The following is a 17,833-nucleotide window of genomic DNA, read 5'->3' on the forward strand; positions in this document are numbered from 1 at the left end:
TGGGCAAAGCTCGGGCGGAGCTCAGGCGGAGCTTCTCTTGGCCCTCAGTTCTGGGAGGGGTTTAGGTGAGTCTGGGGTCTCTGCTCCTCTCCATCAGTCCCCAGTGTCCCCATCCTGGTCCCTCATGTTCCCACTCCATTCCTGGTGTTCCCATTCCCAGTGTGACCATCCCATTCCTGATGTCCCCATTCCCAGTCCCTGGTGTCTCCAACCTGCTGCCGATGTCCCCGTTCCCTTTCCTGGTGTTGCCATCCCAGTTCCTGCTCTCCCCAGGCTGTTCCCAGTGTCCCCAGCGTGGTCCTCCAGGTCCCCATTCCCATTCCTGGTGTCCCCATTCCCATTCCTAGAGTTCCCAACCCAGTTCTGTTTTCCCCATTCCCATTCCTGGTGTCCCCATTCCCATTCCTGATGTTCCCATCCCAGCTCTGTTTTCCACATTTCCATTTCTGTGTCCCCATTCCCAGTTCCTGCTGTCCCCAACCTGCTCCCAATGTCTCCATTGCTATTCCTGGTGTCTCCATCCCATTCCTGATGACCCCAGCCTGTTCCAGTGTCCCCAACCTTCTCTTGGTCATCCCATCCTGTTCCTGGTGTCCCCATCCCTGTCCCCATTGTCTCCTGGTGTTCCCATTTCCATTCCTGATGTCTGCAACCTACTCCCAGTGTCCCCATCCCTGTCCCCAATGTCCCAACCCAGTCCTGACATCCCCATTCCAAATCCTGGTGTCCCCAACCTGCTCCCAGTGTCCCCATCCCTGTCCCCAATGTCCCCATCCCAGTCCCCCCTGTCCCCATTCCCATTCCTGGTTCCCACAGAGGAACTGCCGGATGCCGGAGGAGGGAGCCAGGATTTCTTGCCCAAAGCAGGAGATTTTCACACCCAAATTAAAGCCTCAGGAATAATTGTGGTCCTGGGTTTCACACAGGAAAAAGCAGGAAGTTGATCCATCGGGAAGAGCCGCAGGGGGGCCGGGGTGGGTGGGAGCAGCGGGATGAGCTCTGCCAGCAGCTCCTGCCTTTCCACAGGGAGAGGGAAGGGGTGGATCCAGCTCCGGGATCGCTCAGGCCGTGATTCCTGCTGGGATGAGAGCGGGGAAAGGAGTCACCATGTCCCTGTTCCCATCCCAGGGGATGGAGCCGGCTGTGGAGCCCAGGGAGAGTAGGAACTGCTCCGGAATCCCACCTGATCCTGCTCTGTCCATCCCACCCCAATCCCACTCCATCCATCCCACACCAATCCCACTCCAGAATCCAGCCCTGATCCCAGTCCACAATTCCACCTGATCCCACTCCGGAATCCTGCCCTGAGCTGCAATCCCCTTCCAATCCCGCTCCAGCCATTAGGCCCCCATTCCCCTCTGGAATCCCGGCATCCATCCTGGGATCCCTGCACAGAGGATCTGGATCCACACACGCTGCTGAGACTCACTGGTGGGCGCAGGGTCGTATCCATTCCCCTCCCTCTTCCCTATGGAAAGAAAGTGGGATCAGCACCCGTGGCACAGGATCCCCGGAATGCTGCCGGGCGGATCCGTGCCCCTTGCCGACCCCCATCCTGGGAGTTACCGGATCGGAGCTTCCAGACACCGACTGCCACGAGGCCGATGATGATGATGATGGCAGCGATGACGGACACAGTGTCCTAGTTAGAACAGCTGGGACCGATTCCTCACTGGATGGGTGTAGCCCAAAAGTGTGTATTCTATGGCCTTCCATGCCATTTTCCCAGGATCTGTTGTCGGGGGGGGGGGGGGCCTGCAAGGTGGGGGGGTGTCCCTGTCCTCATACCCTTTTATGGACGGAGCATCCTCATATCCTTTTATGGAATTCCCTGCTCTGACAATCCTCATATCCTTTTATAAAATTCCCCGCTCTTAGGGAAGAACTGAGCATCCTTTTATGGAATTCCCTGCTCTGAGGGGACGACTGACCATTCCTGCCTGAACTGGAGAATATATAAACCTGGAGTTTCAGAACCTTTCCACCACTCGTGGGATCCAGAGGAAGGCTGCAGCTCACCACTCTCAACCAGACTGAGACCACCACCCTCAACTGGACTGCAATCACCACTTCTGACCAGACTGCAACAGTTCTCCCACCAGCAGGTTTTTTCTCCTCTCCCTTTACTTTGGACTTGGGGGGGCCCAAGGAAAACCACTTTGTTCATGCCCCAGGGTGCTGGGTTATACATTTGGGTTTTGTGGATGAAAACCAATTGCTTGTCTGTATAATCAGACTTACTGGGCAAGGGGGGGCGAAGGGGGGCCCAAGGGGGGCCCAAGGGGGCTGGTCCAGGGGGGGAAGGGCTGCAGGGGGTGGATCCCGGAGGAGGAAACCCGCCAAAAGCAGCGGCCCAGCCGAGGGAGGAGCCGAGCGGGAGCAAAAAGAAGAGCAGCCAAAAGGTCCTGGCGGTCGCTGGGCTATGGCGGGGGGGGGCGAGAGCGGTTTGGGGGCCCCCGTGAGAGCCGGGGGGGAACCCCGGTAGCCGCGGAGTGGGGAGAGCGGAGAGGGGCGATCCCGGAGCTGGGGGACCCCCGGAATGCTGGAGGGGGGGAGCAGAGAGGGAGTGCCGGGCCCCTTAAGCGGGGGTCCCGGAGAGGGGGAAGGCCTTGGAGTGTGGAGAGGAGGGGGGGCCTTGAGGCGGGGTGGGAGCCGAGAGCGCCAAGAGGTTTGCGAGGGTGGGAGCCGAGAGAGGAGGGCCGGCCGGCCCCGGGAGGCAGAGTGGGGAGAAGTGAGCCCTGGGACCCCCCTGGCCACAGTAAAGGGGACCCCGGAGAGTGGGAACCCCCCGGAGCCGCGGGACCCCCGGCAGCCCGGAGAAGGGGGACCCCCAAGGCAGGCAGAAGTGCCATCAGGCCAGACAGGGGGGATCCCCCTAACCCCAGAGAGCAGAGAGGGGGAATTTTGGTAGGGGTTTTTGGGCTGAATGTTGTTGTTTTGGGGGTTTTATGGACACAAGATGCCCGGTGAGTCCTTGAGCTGGACTTGGGCAGGAGGAACCCCAAGGGCAATGTGCTCACCCCATGTTGTCCCCCCCAGCATTATTTTTGCTTCCCAAAGCTTGGGCGGATGGAGGAGGAGGCTGCGAGGAAGAGGAAGATGCCTTGGGCCCCCCAGGCAGGTGAGGAGGAAGTCAGTGCCCCTTTGGGTGGGTCTTTTGTCTTTTGTGGCCGTCCTGCCGGGGCCGGAGTTGGGGGGATGTCCTTGGGCTTCCCTGTGGGCCGGAGGCAAATCCCCTGCGTGTCCTTGTTGGTTCCTGCCCCAGGCCCCCAGGTGAGGCCGGAGAGCGCGGAGGACAAATCCCCCCGGCAGAGCCTGGTGGGAGAGGCCGTTTTGAAGGGCTCCCCGGCGCAGGAAGGCAGCGGGGAGGAAAAGGGCCGGAGATGCCCCCGCAGGAGGGGCTCCAAAGCCAGCCCAGGGGGCTGTGAGGAGGAAAGAGCCAGCGTGTGCCGGGAAGGCGGCCGGAGCTTGAGGCGGAGCTGCGAGCTGGTGGTCCCTGAGCAGCCTCCCAGCAGGGAAAAGCACTTCATGTGCTTGGAATGTGGGAAGAACTTCAGCAAGAGATGCAACCTCTTGAGGCACCAGCACGTCCACACTGGGGAACGGCCTTACACGTGTGAGGAGTGTGGGAAGAGCTTCAGTGACCGCTCCACCCTCCGCAACCACCGTCGCATCCACAGTGGGGAACGGCCCTACAAGTGTGGGGAATGTGGAAAGAGCTTCAAACGGAGTTCCAACCTGCTCCAACACCAGATGATCCACAGTGGGGAAAGGCCCTACATGTGTGGGGAATGTGGGATGAACTTCAATCAGATCTCTGCCTTGCTCCGACACCAGATGATCCACAGTGGGAACGGCCCTACACGTGTGTGGAGTGTGGGAAGAGCTTCAGGGACAGCTCCAGCCTTTGCAAACACCGTTGCATCCCCACCAGGGAATGGCCCTACAAGTGCTTGGAATGTGGGAAGAGCTTCAGCACAAGCACCAAGCTGCTCAGCCACCAGCACATCCCCACTGGGGAACAGCCCTACACGTGTAGGGAATATGGGACAGCTCCACCCTCTACACCCACCTTCCCATCCACATCAGGGAGAGTCCTCACAAGTGTGGGGAGTGTGGGAAGAGCTTCAGGCAGAGCTCTTCCTTGACCTCCCACCAACGGACCCACCGGTAAGAGAAGCCCCGAGTGCCCCGACTGCGGGAAGAGCTTCGGCCGCTGCTCCAACTCCATCAGCCATGGGAGGACCCGCGTTGGATGATCCACAGGGACCCCCGTTGGGCACAGCCCTGGTGTGCTGGTTTTAAGGTAAACCAGCAGGGGAAATGACAGTGGTGAAATCACGGGGACATCGATGACATCACAGGCACAGCGGTGACATCACCGGGGTTAATATTTGTGTGAAAATCTCCTGCTTTGGGCAATAAATTCTGGTTCCTCCTCTGGCATCCGGCAGTTCCTCCCTGGGAACCAGGAATGGGAATGGGGACAGGGGGAATGGGAATGGAGACACCTGGAATGGGAATGGGAAAACCTGAAATGGGAATGGGAACATTGGTAGCAGACTGGGAACAAGAGGAATGGGAATGGAGACATCAGGAACTGGGAATGGGGGCACCTGGATTGGGAATGGGGACACCGGGGAGAGGGATGGAGACACTGGGAGCAGGTTAGGGACACCAGGAATGGGAATGGGGACACCAGGAATTGGAATGGAGACACCAGGAACTGGGAAGGGAACACCTGGAATGGGAATGGGAATTCGTGGAATGGGAATGGGAACACCTGGACTGGGAACGGGAACATTGGGAGCAGATTGAGGACACCAGGAATTGGAATGGGGACACCAGGAATGGGAATGGGAACACGTGGAATTGGAATGGGGACAGCTGGAATGGGAATAGGGAAAACAGAGGTGGGATGGGAACACCTGGAATGGGAATAGGGACAATAGGAATGGGAATGGAGATACCTGGAATGGGAATGGGAACCCCAAGAACTGGGAATGGGGAAAACAGAAGTCGGATGGGAACATCAGGAATGGGAGGAGGGACAATAGGAATGGGAATGGGGACACTTAGAATGGGATGGAACATCTGGAAAGGGAATTGGAACACATGGAATGGGAATAGGAACACCTGGAATGGAAATGGGTACACCTGGAATGGGAATGGGGACATTGGGAGCAGACTGGTGACACCAGGAATGGGAATGGAGGCAGCGGGAATGGGAATGGGGACACGTGGAATGGGGATGGGAACACCTGGAATGGGAATGGGGACACCTGGAATGGGAATGGGGACATCAGGAATGGGAATGGGGACACCTGGGCTGGGAATGGGAACATTGGGAATGGGAATGGGAACATTGGGAGCAGGTTGCGGACACCAGGAATGGGAATGGGAACACCTGGAATGGGAATGGGAACATTGGGAGCACACTGGGGACACCAGGAATTGGAATGGGGACACCAGGAATGGGAATGGGAACACCTGGAATGGGAATAGGGAAAACAGAGGTGGGATGGGAACACCTGGAATGGGAATGGGGACAATAGGAATGGGAATGGGAACACCAAGAACTGGGAATGGGGAAACAGAAGTGGGATGGGAACACCCTCACACATGGGGAGCCACAGGTGCTCACGGGAAGGACCATCGAATAAACACTCGATGGATTCTTCCTTCTTTGTAACAGTTGGTCCACAATGGGCCAGATTTGTTCTTTTTGCAGAAACCAACCAGCAGGAGAGATCCCACCACATGAACCGATAAAGCCTTCTACCGCTGCTGTCATCAGTTCTCCTTGTCCTATGAGAACATGAAGTGACATCAGAACTGAAGAGTTATACAGGTTTGGGTTTTTTTGTTTGCATGTGTTTTATCTTAAAAATGTTATGATCCTAATAATTTTGCAAGATGTAAAAACCTACCACAAACATTGTGTTTGTGTTCCCCTGCTCCCAAAATTACTTGTATTAACAACTTATTAAGAATTGTTAACTTGTTTGTGTAGTTTTTCTGAGATGTATTGTTAGTTTAATTTTTGTCAAGTTTATTTTGTCTTTTTAAATATCTCTCTCGATTGAGAAACTCAACCAAATATAACCTGGGAGTTAGTACAAGTCTTCATGCATATTTGGAATCATACAAATATGCATTATATACATTAACCTCCGGCCTTAAAAGGCATTGAATTTCATATTTAGTAAAATTTAACAAATAGAATTAAATTTAAGAAAGCCTTTTACCAACTCCCAAGTAACTCAATGTTTTCTGATGTATAATTTCAAGTACTTGTGTATGTTTGTAATGTTATTAATGTTAAAATATTTGATTGTAGCTATTGAAATCCTATTACTATTTTATTATAAAGTTGGGATTTTTGAGAGAGGAGGGTTGCGGTGCATTGGGGCTACCTCTTCCTTTCCTTTACTCTTCTGTCTTCCTGTCCACTGTACGAGAAGTACCGCCCACAAAGAAGATTCACAGAGAACAAAAATCATTGAATGCATAAATCCCGGGGTGGTGTCAGAGACTGGAACAGTTAATGATTTCTGCATTCTAAGAGACTTCTGCAGGCTTTTGACTTTCTGATGGGCAGCTGGGCCCATCCCCCCTCCTCCAGTGCAGAAGATGTCAAGCCCCCAAAAGGCGGGAAGAGCCGAGTTTACCACGCCCTCCACATGAACTCCGCGCCAAAAAGGGGGACACCCTCCTATGCAAACAACTCCCTGCCTTGGGGAGGTGCAAAGGATATGGATATTGACTGGTGACTTTGGGGGTTTGGGGGGGATTTTTCCTTCTTCTCCTCCCACCGCCTGCGGATTCAGACCATTGTTTTTTGCATGGCTGGATCCAGTGGGCGGTGACTATTTACATTTTACCACTCTCATCTTTTCCTTTTTCTTGCTCTCCCTTACTCTTACCCTGTCTTTCTCTCCCCTATGCATTTTTCTCCTCCCCCGAAAGGTTGGCCTTGTTATATGACAGCCCCCAAAATGCTGGCAAACCTGTTGATACAAAATTGTTCAAATAAACCTTGTCAATGTTTTCAGACACCGATTATTCAGTGTCGTTTCACTTTAATCCAGCCCAAGGGAATTATTGATAAAACCTGAGTTACCCCCCCGCCTTTTTCCTGGGGGGGGGTTGTAACAGTCACTGCTGTCCCTGTGATGTCACTGCTCTCTCTGTGATGTCACCGATGTCCCTGTGATGTCACTGCTGTCTTTGTGATGTCACCGGTGTCTATGTGATGTCATCAATGTCCCTGTGATGTCACCGCTGTGACTGTGATGTCACCGCTGTCTCTGTGATGTCACCGCTGTCCTTGTGATTGTGACGTCACTGCTGTCTCTGTGATGTCACCGCTGTGTCTGTGATGTCACTATTGTCTCTGTGATGTCACTGATTTCCCTGTGATGTCACCGCTGTCTCTGGGATGTCACCACTGTGCCTGTGATGTCACCGATCTCTCTGTGATGTCACCGATGTCTCTGGGATGTCACTGCTGTCCCTGTGATGTCACCAATGTCTCTTCAACCAGATTGCAACCACCACTGTCAACCAGACTGCAGATCACCACTCTCGACCCAACTGCAACCACCACTCTTGACCAGACAGCACCACCACTCTCACCAGCAGGTTTTTTTCCCCTCTCCCTTTACTTTGGGTCCAGGGGGCCCAACAAACACCACTCTGTTCATGCCCCAGGGTGCTGGGTTATACATTTGGGTTTTGTGGGTTAAAACCAACTGTTTGTCTGTATAATTGTACTTATTGTATTATTTCATGAAATTGTTATTCTGACTGTTATAGATTAGGAAATCAGGGGGAATTTTTCTTCCCCTGCCCTCACTCCAAGGGAAAGAAAGGGAGTGAGCAGGGGGAAGGGAGGTCATTAGCATTACAAAAGATGTAGCCAACCTAGGGTAATGGACCATTTGGAGAAAGAGGAGAGGTAGGCGGGGGGCTGGGCGCTGGTGGGAAAGGTGAGAGGCAGAGTGCTGTGGCTGGCTCCCGGGGTGCGGACAGGCATTTTGTTGGGGAGGGGGGCCGGAGGTCTAACTTGTTTTTTTGGCTGTTAATTCTGGGGAGTTCGGTCTCTGGTCCTGCTGGCTTCGACCTGCCTGACTGTCCCTCCCGCCGGAGCTGCTGTGTTTCATCGGAGAGTTTTGCTTGCCCGCGGGAGAGGAGGAGGAGTTTTTTTGAGACACCACCGCCTGAGACTGCAGTGAGTCCCCGCCACTTGAGACAGCGGTGAGTTCCCGTGGGAGTGTGCTGCCTGCCTTCCTTGTCGTCCCCACGGAGGCGAGGACCCCCCTCATCTCCTTCTCGGCTTCCCCCGCGGTCCCGGGACCGCTCTCTGCGGCCCCTCTGCCCGCGGGGACTGACGGGCCCACAGCGCCCCCTGCTGGCCACGGCCGGGCACTGCAGGTCCTGCAGCTCCAGCGATCCCACAGCGCCCCCTGCTGGCCACGGCCGGGCACTGCAGGTCCTGCAGCTCCAGCGATCCCACAGCGCCCCCTGCTGGCCACGATTCGGGCTGTGCCGAAGGACAGAGCAGTGTTCTTTTGGACTTGTTGTTGTGGTGGTTGTTGCTGGTGTTGTTTTGGTTTGTATTACTGTTTTTTTGCCAACATACATATATCTTTTAATAAAGGGTTGTTATTTCTTCTGTTTTTTCCACATTTTCCTCGAGTAAAGCCCCTTAATTTGACATTACAATTGCAGAGAGAGAGGAGTTTGGTCTACCTCATAACTCCTCCTCTTTAGCAAACAGTCCAGTCTCTCTAGACTGAGACAGAGGGATTGATATGGGATGGGGTAACACGGTTGGGGATGTGCAAACATTATGCTACAGGGTAAGGGATAGAATGCAGCTCCATTAAAATCTACAATCACTACACCACTACTTCTAAAATCTACCAAAGTTAAAAATTCCAAAAAGCTCTGAGGCATCACACCTCTTCTTTTACAGTTCTATCACAACTTTTTATAAGTCAATTGTATTATATTATAGAGCTCCATTTCTATGTTGGGTAGGTACACCTTTTATATATATTTATATTACTTTTATGAACATTTTAATGCCTTAATAAAATCCCAGGGATCCGGCTAGGAACTCCCCGCATCCAGGGACTGAGAGTATCTCCCTGAATAACACTTTCAATGAGCACTGGAATCCTCAGGGTCCTGGAACCCCTGGAGCATCAACAGCTTTGTCCCTCCAAGGGGGGCCTAATTTGTTTCCAGTGGTTCAAGAATACAAAATAAACCAAATACCAGTTTCCAAAACCAAATCAACTTATAAGTCCAGAAATCACAAGTTAATATCCAAAATACCAGAAAGGATTTCTTCAAGATTCTTTCTTTGCAACCTGAAGTACCCATAATACAAAAGAAACCAAATACCAGTTTCCAAAACCAAATAAACCAAATACCAGTTCCAGAATCAAATAAACCAATGAGTCCAGACTCCCAAATTAATATCCAAAATCATGGTTGGGCTTTGTGAACAAAGATTTGGGAAGGGCTCTGCCCACATTTGCTACAAGCACACTGGTGGTTAAAGAGGCCAATACGAGATAGACACGCCCAGTTGCAAAAGGCAGAGCAGAAAGACTCCTTGGATGGGATGGACAGGACACGGTTCTTTCTGCGTTGTCTTTTCTCCTCGATGCTGATCCTGCTGCGCTCTCAAACGCAGCAGCAGCGTTAGAGATGGGGTGTCTCCAGACCTCCCGACTGGAGGCCAGAGTAGACCAGTGATGGAGATCAATATGGTCAAGGCTGAGATGTTGTTTCAGGCAGTCCTTGTATCTCCTCTTCAGTGCTCCTCTCTTGCAGCAGCCGGTGGCAAGTTCACCACAGAGCACGATCTTAGGGAGGGGGTGGTTGGTCCTTCATCCTGGAGACGTGCCCTGCCCAGCACAGCTGTGTTCTCAGCAACATGGCCTCAATCCTTGTGACTGCTGCCTGTTCTAGAACAGATGGATTGGTCACATCATCTGACCAGTGGATGTTTAGGATTGTACGGAGGCAGCGTTGATGGAAGCGTTCCAGGAGTCGCAGGTGGTGGCTGTAGATGACCCAGGATTTGGACCCATATAAGAGAGTAGACAGCACAATGGCTCTGTAAACACTGATCTTGGTGCTTTTCTTCAAGTGTTTATTTCACCAAACTCTTTTATGGAGTTTTCCAAAAGCACTCTATGCCTTTGCTAACCTGTTGTCCATCTCTCTGTCAATCTCACCATCCGAGGAGATGAGGTTCCCTAGGTAATTAAACTGCTGGACTGATTTGAGCTCTGATTGGCCAATGGTGATGTGGGGATGATGGAAGACTTCCTGAGGTGCAGGTTGATGGAGAACTTCTGTCTTCTTTAAGCTGACTTCCAGCCCAAAGAGCTCAGCAGCCTCAGCACAGCAGGATGTTAAACGCTGCAGAGCTGCTTCTGTGTGAGCGACGAGGGCGGCGTCATCAGCATAAAGCAGCTCCTGGACAAGATGGTTTAAGGTCTTGGTGTGGGCCTTCAGTCGCCTTAGGTTGAAAGGGCTTCCATCAGTACAGTATCGGATGTAGATCCCATCCTGATCATCGAGGTCTGCCGTGGCCCTTTGGAGCATCCTGCTGAAAAAGATTGTGAATAGGGTTGGAGAAAGAACACAGCCTTGTTTCACACCATTGGTTATTAGAAAGGGCTCAGAAAGTGCATTGCCATATCTGACTTGGCCGTGCTGATCCTCAGGGAGTGAGATGATCATTTTGAGGAACTTGGGGGGACAACCTAAACGTTCCAAAATCTGCCACAGACCTTTCCTGCTCACAGTATGGAAAGCCTTGGTGAGGTCAACAAAGGTTCCATAGAGACCTTTGTTCTGTTCCCTACACTTCTCTTGCAGTTGTCTGAGAACAAATCCCATGTCTGTGGGGCTCCTGTTGGCTCTGAAACCACATTGGCTTTCAGGGAGAATTCCTTCTGCTATAGCAGGTTTTAGTCTGTTCAAGAGTATTCTTGCCAGGATTTTGCCAGCAATGGAGAGCAGAGTAATACCACGGTAATTTCAGCAGTCTGATTGTGCTGGTTTAAAAGTAAACCAGCAGGGGAAATGAACTCAACTCAAAGGAGAGATTTTAAGTCAGAATAACAATTTAATAAAATAATACTATAAGTCTGATTATACAGACAAACAATTGGTTTTAACCCACAAAACCCAAATGTATAACCCAGCACCCTGGGGCATGAACAGAGTGGTGTTTGTTGGGCCCCCTGAGCCCAAAGTAAAGGGAGAGGGGAAAAAAACCCTGTTGGTGAGAGTGGTGGTGCAGTCTGGTCAAGAGTGGTGGTTGCAGTTGAGTCGAGAGTGGTGATCTGCAGTCTGGTTGAGAGTGGTGGTTGCAATCTGGTTGAAGAGAAATTGGTGACATCACAGGGACAGCAGTGACATCACAGAGAGATCGGTGACATCACAGGTACAGGCACAGAGACAGCGGTGACATCACAGGGAAATCAGTGACATCACAGAGACAGTAGTGACATCACAGACACAGCGGTGGCATCACAGAGACAGCAGTGACGTCACAGAGAAAGCAGTGACATCAGAGAGACAGTAGTGACATCACAGACACAGCGGTGGCATCACAGAGACAGCAGTGACATCACAAGGACAGCAGTGACATCACAGACACAACAGTGACATCACAATCACAAGGACAGCGGTGACATCACAGACACAGCAGTGACATCACAGTCAGAGCAGTGAAATCACAGGCACAGCAGTGACTGTTACGACCCCCCCCAGGAAAAAGGCGGGGGGGTAACTCAGGTTTTATCAATAATTCCCTTGGGCTGGATTAAAGTGAAACAACACTGAATAATCGGTGTCTGAAAACATATTGACAAGGTTTATTTTAACAATTTTGTATCAACAGGTGTGCCAGCATTTTGGGGGCTGTCATATAACAAGGCCAACCTTTCGGGGCAGGAGAAAAATGCATAGGGGAGAGAAAGACAGGGTAAGAGTAAGGGAGAGCAAGAAAGAAGAAAAGATGGGAGTGGTAAAAACGTAAATAGTCACCACCCACTGGATCCAGCCATGTAAAAAGCAATGGTCTGGATCCGCAGGCGGTGGGGGGAGAAGAGGGAAAATCCCCCCCAAACCCCCAAAGTCACCAGTCAATATCCATATCCTTTGCACATCCCCAAGGCGGGGAGTTGTTTCCATAGGGGGGTGTCCCCCTTTTTGGCGCGGAGTTCATGTGGAGGGCGTGGTAAACTCGGCTCTTCCCGCCTTTTGGGGGCTTGACATCTTCTGCACTGGAGGAGGGGAATGGGCCCAGTTGCCCATCAGAAAGTCAAAAGCCTGCAGAAGTCTCTTAGAATGCAGAAATCATTAACTGTTCCAGTCTCTGACACTCCCCCAGACCAGCGCTCGTGGGGAGATCTCTGCTCTCAACCTCCAGCAGTGACCTTGGGGGGTCCCCAGCCAAGGCAGGAATCTCCACACACCCCCCAAGAAGGGTTCTGTTGGAAGAACCTGCCCCTGGGAAAGGGGACTGGCCCTTTCTGGTAGAAACCCATGGACTGACAGGCCTTGGACTCCAGGGGTTCCCTCACCATCAGGGGCTTCATTTGGGGTGAAACCAGTCTGGGGTCCAACATCTCCTGCCTTGGCCTGGCCCCCTCTCAGCTCAGCACTGACCCCTTTGCAAATGGGGCATTGTCTTGGGGCCATTGCAGGGGGATGTCCTGCCCCAGTGTCCCAGTGTTCCTTTAATTCCCAGAGGCCCTGCAGTGTCCCAGTGGCCCCTTGATTCCATGACCTTCGGAAACACCTCAGGGTTCCTTTGGTTCCATGAGGCCCCCATGTCCCAAAGGCCCCTGGATTCCAGGAATTCCGCAGTGTCACAAGGTTCCTTTTTTTCCATAGGGCCCTGCAGTGTCCCAGTTGTGCCTTGATTCCAGGAGTATCCAAATTCTCCCGGGGTTCCTTTGGTCTCAGGAGGTCCCGCAGTGTCCCAGCGACCCCTTCATTCCAGGCAGGCCCAGGGAGACGAAGCCAAAGACGGAGCCCCGACCCCGTCAGCATCTTGGGGGGCGGGGGGGCAGGACCTGGGAAACGGCTGGGAAGGGACTGGGATGGACTGGGATGGAGTGGGATGGGACTGGGATGGACTGGGATGGATTGGGACTGACTGGGATGGACTGGGATGGATTGGGATGGACTGGGATGGACTGGATACACCAGGACCAGGACTGGGACCCAGCAGGACCCCCTGGGAGCAGGATCTGAGCACACTGGGACCCTCCAGGACCAGAACTGGGGCAACAGGGATCATACTGGGAGCAACTGGGACCACACTGAGGGCTACTGGGAGCAACTGGAGGCCACTGGGATCATACTGGTGGAAACTGAAATGTTACTGGGACCACACTGGGAGTGACTGGGAAGGACTAGGAGCATGCTGAGGGCTCTACTGGGATATACTGGGAGTGTCTGCAACCATGGTGGGGGTGACTGGGACTGTACTGGGAGTGACTGGGACTACGTGAAGGGGAATTAGGACCAGGCTGGGGGTAACTGGAAGGAATTCAGTGACTGGATTTACAATAAAAGCAACTGGGATTGACTGGGACTGCCAGGAGGGAGAACTGGGATCATACTTGGAGTGACTGGATCTGTGCTAGGGGCAACTGGGAGCAAGTGGGACCATGATGGGGACAACTGGGATCATCCTGGGATCACGGTGGGAGAAGCTTGGCCCATGCTGGGAGCAACTGAGACCACACTGAGGGTGACTGGGGTCATCCTGGGATCATACCAGGAGTGAGTGGGATCATGCAGGAGGTGATTGGGATCATACTGGGAGCAACTGGGAGTGCACTGGGGATGACTGGAAGTAGCTGTGAGGAACTGGGATCATGCTGGAAGCTTCTGGGGGCAACTGGGAATGAGTGGGACCACATGGAGGAAACTGGGAGCAACTGGGAGAGACCAGGAGTGACTGGGATCATCCTGGGACTGACTGGGCACTGAATCCGAAAAATCGGTCCAAGAAACTGCTCAGAGACTTTTTTATCTTTAAGCAGCAAGGTATTTGTTTATTCAACGTTGGGAGCAAGCCAGCTGGCGCTGGACAAACTTGCTCGAAGGCTTCACACAAAATCAGCATTTTTCTACAATCTTCAGCTGGGATTAAATGCATATTCAAGTGATTACAACATCTATCGATGCATATTAATAACAGGCGGAGTAGAGGTGGAGCTCAGGCAGGGCTTGGGGCGGTGTTTCTCTTGGCCCTCATTCCTGAGGGTACTTCCACTCTTCCTCCATGGCTCTGGGGGCTTCAACTCATCTTCCTCAGCTTGACCTTCCTTCTCTTCCATTCTTCTTGACCCGCTCACTGAAGCTTGGAAAAAGCCCTGGCTCCCGGCCTATTCCTCCTATTCCAATGTCTCCCTGATCCTGCTGTCTCTCTAATTTATCCCCTCGAGGCCTAGGACATGTTCCTGTACTATTCTCTGAAGCTTTGCTCCAGTCAGTAGAACAGAACGAGCACAGATGGTCTTGGATGTTGGTAGCTTGTTAGCAGGCCCCAATTTCTTAGTTAACTCTTTTGGGCCTGGCCTCCTGTTTCCCCAGGGACACAGCCCGGGACCGGCTGTTCCCATTCCCATTCCACGGGTTTGCATTCCTGTTCCAGGTGTTCCCATCCCATTCTAGTCGTTCCCATCCCATTCCTATTGTCCCCATTCCCTTTCCAGGTGTTCCCATTCCCATTCCATGTGTTCCCATTCCCATTCCATGTGTTCCAATTACTTTCCAGGTGTTCCATCGCATTCTAGGTGTCTCCATTCCCATTCCTATTGTCCCTCCTCCCATTCCTGGTGTTCCCATCCCACTTCTGTTTTCCCCATTCCCAGTTCTTGGTGTTCCCATTCATATTCCAGGTATCTCCATTCCCATTCCTATTGTCCCCATTCCCATTCCAGGTGTTCCCATCCCACCTCTGTTTTCCCTATTCCCATTCCAGGTGTCTCCATTCCCATTCCAGGTGTCCCCATTCCCATTCCTGGTGTCCCCATTCCCATTCCTGGTGTCCCCAGTCTGCTCCCAATGTTCCCATTCCCATTCCAGGTGTTCCCATTCCCATTCCTGGTGTCCCAAACCTGCTCCCAATGTTCCTATTCCCATTCCTGATGTCCCCATTTCCAGCCCAGGTGTCCCTATTCCCATTCCAGGTGTTCCCATTCCAGGTGTTCCCATTCCAGATGTCTCCATTCCCATTCCAGGTGTCCCCATTCCCATTCCAGGTGTCCCCATTTCCATTCCAGGTGTTCCCATTCCAGATGTCTCCATTCCAATTCCAGGTGTTCCCATTCCAATTCCTGGTGTCCCCATTTCCATTCCAGGTGTTACCATTCCAGGTGTCTCCATTCCAATTCCAGGTGTTCCCATTTCCATTCCTGGTGTCCCCATTTCCATTCCAGGTTTTCCCATTCCAGGTGTTCCCATTCCAGGTGTCTCCATTCCCATTCCAGGTGTTCCTATTCCCATTCCAGAGTTTCCCATCCCATTCCAGGTGTTCCCATTCCCATTCCAGGTGTTCCCATTCCCATTCCTAGTGTCCCCAGTCTGCTCCCCATGTCCCAATTCCCATTCCAGGTGTTCCCATTTCCATTCCTGGTGTTCCCATCCCATTGCTATTGTCCCCATCCCATTCCTGATGTCCCCATTCCCATTCCAGGCATTCTCATTCCCATTCCAGCTGTTCCATCCCATTCTAGGGGTCACCGCTGTCATTTCCCCTGCTGGTTTACCTTTAAACCAGCACACCAGGGCTGTGCCCAACGGGGGTCCCTGTGGATCATCCAACGCGGGTCCTCCCATGGCTGATGGAGTTGGAGCAGCGGCCGAAGCTCTTCCCGCAGTCGGGGCACTCGGGGCTTCTCTTACCGGTGGGTCCGTTGGTGGGAGGTCAAGGCAGAGCTGTCCCTGAAGCTCTTCCCACACTCCCCACACTTGTGAGGCCTCTCCCTGATGTGGATGCGAAGGTGGGTGTAGAGGGTGGAACTGTCCCACATTCCCTACATGTGTAGGGCCGTTCCCCACTGTGGATGTGCTGGTGGCTGAGCAGCTTGGTGCTTGTGCAGAAGCTCTTCCCACATTCCAAGCACTTGTAGGGCCATTCCCTGGTGTGGATGCAACGGTGTTTGCAAAGGCTGGAGCTGTCCCTGAAGCTCTTCCCACACTCCGCACACGTGTAGGGCCTTTCCCACTGTGGATCATCTGGTGTCGGAGCAGGGTGGAGATCTGATTGAAGTTCATCCCACATTCTTCACACATGTAGGGCCTTTCCCCACTGTGGATCATCTGGTGTCGGAGCAGGATGGAGATCTGGTTGAAGTTCATCCCACATTCCTCACACATGTAGGGCCTTTCCCCACTGTGGATCCTCTGGTGTTGGAGCAGGGCGGAGCTCAGTTTGAAGCTCTTCCCACACTCCTCACACATGTAGGGCCGTTCCCCAGTGTGGATGCGACAATGGGTGCGGAGGGTGGAGCTCTGCCTGAAGCTTTTCCCACATTCCCCACACGTGTAGGGCCGTTCCCCACTGTGGATGCGACAGTGGTTGTAGAGGGCAGAGCTCTGTCTGAAGCTTTTCCCACATTCCCCACACGTGTATGGCCGTTCCCCACTGTGGACGTGCTGGTGCCTCAGGAGGTTGGTTCTCTTCCTAAAGCTCTTCCCACATTCCAAGCACATGAAGGGTTTCTCCCTGCTGGGAGGCTGCTCAGGGACCACCAGCTCGCAGCTCCGCCTCAAGCTCCGGCCGCCTTCTCAGCACACGCTGGCTCTTTCCTCCTCACAGCCCCCTGGGCTGGCTTTGGAGCCCCTCCTGCGGGGGCATCTCCGGCCCTTTTCCTCCCCGCTGCCTTCCTGCGCCGGGGAGCCCTTCAAAACGGCCTCTCCCACCAGGCTCTGCCGGGGGGATTTGTCCTCCGCGCTCTCCGGCCTCACCTCGGGGCCTGGGGCAGGAACCAACAAGGACACGCAGGGGATTTGCCTCCGGCCCACAGGGAAGCCCAAGGACATCCCCCCAACTCCGGCCCCGGCAGGACGGCCACAAAAGACAAAAGACCCACCCAAAGGGGCACTGACTTCCTCCTCACCTGCCTGGGGGGCCCAAGGCATCTTCCTCTTCCTCGCAGCCTCCTCCTCCATCCGCCCAAGCTTTGGGAAGCAGAAATCCTGATGGGGGGGGAAAACAAGGGGTGAGCGCGTTGCCTTGGGGGTTCCTCCTGCCCAAGTCCAGCTCTAGGACTCACCGGGCATCTTGTACCCATAGAAATCTCCAAAACAACAAGATTTAGACCAGAAAAACAGTAAACACAGAGATTTGGGAAAAAAAAAAACAAACAACAAAGTCCCCCCAAATTTGCAAAAGATCAAGGGACAGCAAAAAAATACTGCAAAATATGAACATTCAGCCCAAAAAAACCCCTCCTAGAAGTTCCCCCTCTCTGGTCTCTGCACATTTACCTTCTGGGCTCTCCCCTCTCTGGGCTGCTGAGGGTCCCGCTTAGGGGTGCCGGGGCTTTTGGGGGTCTCAGGGCTCCCTTCTCCCCTCACTCTCTGCTTCAGGGGGCCGGGTTCCCAGACATTCCCCCTCTCCGCCTTCTCCACTTTCTTGGCCCGGGGATCCCAGGGGTCCCCACTGCCCAGGCTGCCCCTTCTCCGGGACCCCCCTTGCAGCCTCCCGGGGCTCCTCCCTCTCCCTGCTCCCCCCTCCAGCCTGCCGGGGGTCCCCCAGCTCCGCCATCGCCCC

General features: G+C 53.4%; 1 protein-coding gene and 1 long non-coding RNA gene across 2 annotated transcripts in view; one reads left to right on the forward strand and one right to left on the reverse strand.

The window, feature by feature from the left end:
* Positions 1–839: 839 nt before the first annotated feature.
* Positions 840–17,833, reverse strand: part of LOC127462538 (uncharacterized) — a 51,202-nt gene continuing 34,208 nt past the window's right edge. Inside the window, exon 3 of the long non-coding RNA XR_007900476.1 lies at positions 840–1,078. This is a non-coding gene — a long non-coding RNA (uncharacterized LOC127462538). The remainder of the gene's footprint in view (positions 1,079–17,833) is intronic.
* LOC127462534 (zinc finger protein 239-like) overlaps positions 3,050–17,833 on the forward strand; it is a 53,097-nt gene continuing 38,313 nt past the window's right edge. The window contains exon 1 of the mRNA XM_051771190.1: positions 3,050–3,121. Within this exon, the coding sequence (XP_051627150.1) occupies positions 3,070–3,121 (52 nt within the window). The 5' untranslated portion in view covers positions 3,050–3,069. The remainder of the gene's footprint in view (positions 3,122–17,833) is intronic.

The sequence above is a fragment of the Manacus candei genome, unplaced genomic scaffold (genome assembly GCF_025592945.1).
Source record: "Manacus candei isolate 608988 ecotype Guabito, Panama unplaced genomic scaffold, ASM2559294v1 h1tg000130l, whole genome shotgun sequence".
In the NCBI taxonomy this organism is placed as follows: Eukaryota; Metazoa; Chordata; class Aves; order Passeriformes; family Pipridae; genus Manacus; species Manacus candei.